This window comes from Apium graveolens, chromosome 10 (assembly GCF_009905375.1).
Source record: "Apium graveolens cultivar Ventura chromosome 10, ASM990537v1, whole genome shotgun sequence".
Classification (NCBI taxonomy): Eukaryota; Viridiplantae; Streptophyta; class Magnoliopsida; order Apiales; family Apiaceae; genus Apium; species Apium graveolens.
In genome coordinates, this window is record NC_133656.1 from 214,545,969 (window position 1) to 214,552,790 (window position 6,822).

Genomic DNA, 6,822 nt, shown 5'->3' on the forward strand with positions numbered 1-6,822 from the left:
GTAAGATTTGAGAACGAAGGGCTTGCCTTCTTCGGAATCTCCCCTAGACAAGGCCTTCTTCGTTCCTTCGGGATTATCATCGTTTTCAATTATTTTCTTTTTGTGATGGTTAGAAATCACAAAAGAAGTCTTTTTTCAGGATTTCCATTAGGCGTTCCTCATTCGTCCTTCTTGTGTCCATGCACTTTATAATTAAATAATTTTATAGGGCGAAGGATATTATTCTGTTTAGGATTTCCCCTAGATAATATTCATTCATCTTTTCGTTAAATGTGGCGGGCGAAAGGTGTATCTTCTTCGGGATCACCCCTAGATAGTACTCGCTCGCCCGCTTAGTCTATCGTAATTTCAAGTAATAAATTCATGCAAAGGAATTGTATTTTTATTTGATTTTTTAGCCATAACAATTTTTTACATAAGATGCAGAATGAAATACAAATGGGAACTAAATGAGATTTTCCTTACTGATAAAATTTTTGAAGGCACCTAGCATGTCAAGTATATTTTACTGCATCGCCGACTAGTATTTCCAGCTTGTATGTTCCGGGACGAATGATCTCAATTACTTTGTAAGGCCCTTACCAGTTTGGGTAAAGTTTCCTTTGTCTTGACGGCATAGATGCGGCCAGTTCCTAGAGGACCAAATCTCCGACTCTGAATGACCTCTTTTTTATTCCCGAATCATAGTATTGGGCGGCCTGCAGTAGGTACTTTACGTTTCTTTGGCGGGAAGCCTCTCTTTATTCTTCTAAAAAAATCTACATCCGCCCTTAATCTGAATTTTAGGCTTCCATATTGTAGAATTCAGTTCTGTAAGATTTCTGGCCCACTTCGATCGGGACCAGGGCATCTGTCCTGTATGCCAACCTGAAAGGAGTTTCCCCGGTGGAAGACCTGGGCGTTGTTCGGTAAGCCCGCAAGACCCAGGGTAGCTCTTCAGACCATCTTCCCTTGGCTTCACCTAACCTTTTCTTGATCCCTTGAAACATTATCTTGTTTGTTATTTCGATCGTCCCATTTCCCTGGGGGTGTGCAACTGAGCTGAACTTCTGTTGAACCACGGGGTGATGTAGAAACCTTCTGAACTTGTTCCCAACGAACTGTAATCTGTTGTCCGAGACACGAACTTTTGGAATCATGAACCTGAGAATGATCTGCTCCAGAAAGAACTTTTTTTCCGCTTCTTCGATTATGGCAGATAATGTTCTGGCTTTGACCCACTTGGTCATGTATTCGATGGTGATTATGCAGTATTTTTCCTGTCTGATACTGGTAGGGAGAATTCCGACTATATCCATGGCCCACATAGAGAACAGAATGGGGATAAGGACATAAGTCATTTCTTCAGGAGGTTGCTTCGGAACGGTGGCGAACAGCTGACATTGCTTGCACTTCTTTGCATATTCACTCGCATCGGCTCGCAAATGATTGCCGAAGGATTTTAAAGGCAAGAGACCGTCTAGTTATATGTTCTCTACCAATTCCTTCGTGCACTGTTTCTAAGGCCTGCTGTTGTTCTTCGATGTTTAAGCATCTCAAAAGGGGTTGACTGACAGATCGACGATACATCCTTACGTTGATGATGGTGTAGCTTGATGCCCTGTACTTTACTTTCAGGTCTTCCCTTCGGTCTAAAGGCAGGATTCCTTTCTCCAGAAAATTCCGAATGGGGGATCATCCAATAGGCGCCTTGATGGATCTCAAGGCATTCTTTCTTTTCGATTGAAGGCGTCTTGGCTTTGGTGAGATAAATGAAACCGGTAAGGCTTTGCGTCTCATCCGAAGCTAGCTTGGATAGGGCATCCGCCCGACTATTATTTTCCATGCCTATCTGACTTAGCATAAAATTTTCAAATGACAAAGAAGATTCTTTTACCTTAGTGGCGTAAGCCTTTATACGAGGATCCCTTTATTCATATTCTCCTGAGAAGTGCTTGACTACCAAAATGGAATCACTAAACGCCCTCAAGTGCTTCACCTCGAGGCTTCGAGCCAACTCCGTTACTTCCAAGAAGGCTTCATATTCTGCTTCATTGTTGGTGAGAGGGAAGTTGAACCATATGGATTGACATATTTCAAACCCGTCCGGACTGAAAAGGATTGAGCAGGCCCCGCACTTTTTCCTGGCGACCGATCCATCCACAAAAAGCTTCCATTTACTCGGGGTCTGGATGAGTTGTTCCTCTGGTGTAAGATCCTTCGGCCCGGAGAATGTGCACTCGACCATAAAATCTATCAAAGCTTGGGCTTTGATCACCGTTCGGGCGACGAACTCGAGGTCGTATTCTCCCAGCTCGATGGACCAAGCTACGACGCGACCCGAAGCTTCTGGTCTTGTCAAAATTTTCTTCAACGCCTAATCGATGACGATTTGAACTGTTCGACCTTGGAAATAATGTCACAATTTTTGGGAGGCCATGACCAACCCATATGCGAATTTTTAGGCATTAGGGTACCTTATTTCTGCATCCTTTAGCACATGAGATACGTAGAAGATGGGATGTTGCTTCCCCCCATGATTTTTTACAAGTACCGCTCCCAATGTTCGGTCAGACACATCCAAGTAGAGCTGAAGGGTTTCCTTCGGATCAGGCCTCATTAAAAGTGGCCCCTTAGTGAGATATTCTTTCACTTCTTCAAACGCCTTTTGACATTCGGGTCCCACTCAAAATTCTTCGACCCCTTAAGCACGGCGAAGAAGGGGAGTGCTTTCTCGGCTGATCTGGAGATGAATCGCTGAAGGGCTTATAATCGCCCAATCAGCTTTTGGATATCCATGATGCATTTAGGAGCTTCCGTGTTGATAACTGCCTCAATTTTCTTTGGGTTTGCTTCTATCCCACGGGCACTGACCATGCAGCCCAAAAATTTTCCACTTAGCACGCCGTATAGGCATAAGTCCCCTTCGAAGTTATGAACGCTATCTTGGGAACATCCTTGTCGTTCATAGAAATTTGATGATAACCAGAAAAAGCATCAAGAAAACTAAGTGCTTGGTATCCGGCCGTGGCGTCTATCAGTTGGTCAATGTTGGGTAGGGGTAATGGCCCTTCGGATAGATCTTGTTGAGATCCGTGTAGTCCACGTACATCCTCCACTTCCCATTGGATTTTTTAATGACCACCATGTTAGCCAACCAGTCTGGATACTCAATTTCTTTTATAAACTTAGCTTCCAACAGCTTCTCCACTTCGGCCTCAATGACCTTTTGTCGTTCGGCCGTAAAGGTCTTCTTCTGCTTTACTGGTTTGGCCTCGAGCTGCACATTAAGGTAATGCTTAGCCGTCTTGGGATCCAAACCACGCATGTCTTCCATCCCCCAGTGAACACATCATGGTCTTGCCGATTTACCGCAATAAACTTTTCCTTCAGACCTTTCTCCATATTTCTCCCAATTCGAACCATTTTACCCGAATGTCCTGCATATATTTCAACTTCTTCGACTTCAGCGGTTGGTTCGACGATCAGACTTGAAAGATCCGCCCCGAATTTCTCCAATTCAATGTTCAGGGTCTATCTACTTCTACTGGGTTCGACCTCAGCTCTTTTTCTTTTTCCACTTTCATCTGGCCTTTCGTATGCCTAATCTTTTTCTAAGTCTTCTAGCATGATTATTCGGGCGGTTTTCTAATCGCCCCTCATCTCTCCTACCCCCTTCTCAGTCGGAATTTTGTGCTTGAGGTGTGGTATGGACTCTACAGCCTCGAAGGTTGACATGAACGGCCTTCCCAGAATGGCATTATACGGACTCTCAATCCGAATCACGTAGAACTTTACTGGTTTCTCGACGGTGTATGGCAATTTACCCAAAAGAACGAGAAGAGTGATTATACCTTCAAACTGTATCGGGTGCCCTCCGAAGGCGTGGAGATGTGCTTCATTGCAGGGCTCTAGTTTTTCGCCCTTCAGGTTCATCTTACAATAAGTTCTGTGGAACAGGATGTTGGTCGAGCTGTCGGTATCCACAAGCACCTTCCAAATTTTGTTTTGACCAATGAGAGGGTTGATGATGAGGGGGTATTCATATGGATGAATGACATCCTCATAATGTTCTGTGCTAAAAGTCATGGGCATGTAGGACTTCGCCTGACCGAACTAATAGAGGTTGTACACTTGTCGGGCATACTTCTTCTTCGCCGTCTTACTATCTCTGTCTCGCACACTTCCCCCATATATTGTTTTCACCTCACCTCTTATTATGTCTCTTCGTTCGAGCTCCTCGGCTTCTGGTTCTTCCTAATTATCCTTTGACCCAGTCTGTCCCTCAAATCTCGGACGAACTAATTGAGTTTGCCTTATTTGATCATCCGTTCGATAAGCTTCTTGAGATGGTAACATTCATCAGTATTATGCCCCTTATCTCTTTGATAATCACAGTACCTGTCGGGGTTCTTCTTATTGTTTGGGACTTTCATCTTGGTTGGGCGAATAACTTTAGGTTTTCCCTTGATTTCTTGGAGAATCTTGTAGATTGGTGCATTCGGAGGGGTGAGTACATCCGAATCTCTATCTCGGCGCCGTTAGGCCCCACGGTCGGTTTCCTTTCTTCCTTCTTTCCTACTATCCCTTCGGTCATTCCCAGATCTTGAGCTATCATATCTTTCTGCTCGCTTCGATCGGTCATTCCTTCGGGAATCTTTGTAACCCCCAATACTTTCCATCTTCCTCCGAATAATCTCGCCCCTCACATATATATCATTCAGGGATTTGGGGGAAAAATTGTAAAGAGATGAACGAAGCTTTTTACCTTTATAGGGGTTAAGCCCCGTCGTAAGAAAGCCCATAGTCTTGACTTTGTCCAAATTCGTGACCATTCTAGCTTCCTCCTTGAACCGAGCCAAATAATCTCACAGTTCCTCGTTCGCCCTCTGTCTATAGTGGACCAGGGCCTCGGTATCCTTCGCCTTTCGGCAGAGATGTGAATAGTACTTCAGGAACTTTCTCTTCAACTGCTCATACGATCCGATGGACCTGGGTTTGAGGGACTTGTACCACATCGAAGTCGATCCCTTCAAGTAGGTCTTGAACATTTTACAAAGCATGATGTATGTCATTATGACCCATCCCAATCATCAGCAGCTCGTATTTTTCGCAGTGGTCCTTCGTGTCGCCTTTTTCGTTAAACTCACTAATCTTTGGGAACTGCCTTTACTCGGTCGGGGGAGGTCAGTACTACTCGATCTCTTTCGTCACAATTGGTTCTCGATCGACCTTTCTGTCGCTGGACATAGTTTTTTCCAGGCGAGTGAGTCTGATTCAGACTAAGCTATGGCGTTCGATTTGTTGTATTTTCAATTGGGTAACAGAACTTCAAGTTCCACGATTTTTGTAGTTAGCACAAAACGTGGGAACTTAGTTATCAAGGTCCACCATGATCATTACGCGTTACATAACAATCCAATATAAAAATATTAATTACTTATCAAAATTAATTATGTAATATCAAATTGCATAGTAATAAATTAAACATATATATTTTAATTAACTTGAAACCTGTAGTGTTGACTTATTAGTTACTAGAAAGTTCAAATTTCTATGTAATTATAAAATTGACGAAATAAACAAGACATCTTAGTTTTATCGAGGTGGGATGTTACATTCTAACAAATAAATAGAAAGCATCCACAAAGTTAATGTCATCAAGTCTACAACATATTCTTAACAATCTCCCCCAATTTATGTCTACTAGAATTATAGGCATAAATTTAGGAAGATTTGATGATAACAAAATACCTTATACAAAATGATCATTCAATAGTAGATAAAAATGATAAGTGCTGCAAATTTTATTGAAAATTGATAGAAGAAAGTTCACAGAAATCTCACAAGCATTGTTCAAGATGCTCCTCTAGATTGGGCAAATTAATTATTTTTCCTTGAGTGTTCATTATTCTCTTCTAATCTGGTGTTGGAGTTGTATGTTGAACTTAGATTCATCTTCATTAGATAGATACAACATCTCCTGCATTTCCTCGAGAGTCTCATTGTTTGATGTGAGAATGCTAAATCATATTTTTGTTGGATAACCCAATGAAAAAGCTCTTCCTGGATTGGGATTTAAGATAATTATATTATTAGAGCTAGAAAGACACAAACTGTGTTGGCAAGAAGAGGAAGAACAAGAAGTTTTAGTTGGACTGTAGAAATCGTGTTCTGTCTTATTAGTATTACATAATAATGTCTTATAATTTGGTCATCTTCTTACACAATTAAACATTTTTCTTGATAAAAAAAACATTTTAAATTTAAAAACACAAAAGTGGACGAATAAACCATCGTAATCGAAATTTGACTTCTTACCCCAGAATCCAAATGACCTTGGGGATCTTACATGATAAAACAGTCCCCGACATAATAAAAATGATTATCCTTGTGATCAAAATAAGTACTAGAAATTCTTTGTTTTAGTTATAGATGACCAAATAAATATCGCTGATAATTCTATTTGGGTAATAATGATATCCACCGGACTACAATGTTAGAGATAGACACGATGTCTCAACCGAACACAGACAGACAGACAGACTGATCTTTTGAGCCTGAGTAATTGTAAGAGTTAAATAACCCGGTTTGATTTAATTTAAATAAGGGTTTCCCGCGTTTGTTTAACCAACTCAAATGTTTTTTTAATTTCCCCCCTCGCTAACAAAAAAATATTACTCCATCCACAGCCAACAAGTCCAGTCCAGTCCAGTCCTCCCCCTTTTTTAATAATTCTTTAAGTAGAGTTTCAGATTTTGCGTACACAGCCGAGTTCAAAATCAGTACGTTTCCCTTTTTTTTTCAAAATTTCATGTGTTAAGAGTCGGTATTTTCTTTTTG

General features: G+C 41.4%; 1 protein-coding gene across 1 annotated transcript; it reads right to left on the reverse strand.

Moving 5' to 3' along the window:
• Positions 1 to 782: 782 nt before the first annotated feature.
• LOC141691777 (uncharacterized) lies at positions 783 to 1,229 on the reverse strand. Its single transcript, XM_074496534.1, has one exon. It carries the CDS (start codon positions 1,227 to 1,229, stop codon positions 783 to 785), a length of 447 nt encoding a protein of 148 aa, XP_074352635.1.
• Between the last annotated feature and the right edge of the window lie 5,593 nt (positions 1,230 to 6,822).

Bases quoted from the DNA above. Each gene is read 5' to 3' on its own strand.
- LOC141691777 (XM_074496534.1), bottom strand. From the start codon at position 1,229: ATGACCAAGTGGGTCAAAGCCAGAACATTATCTGCCATAATCGAAGAA.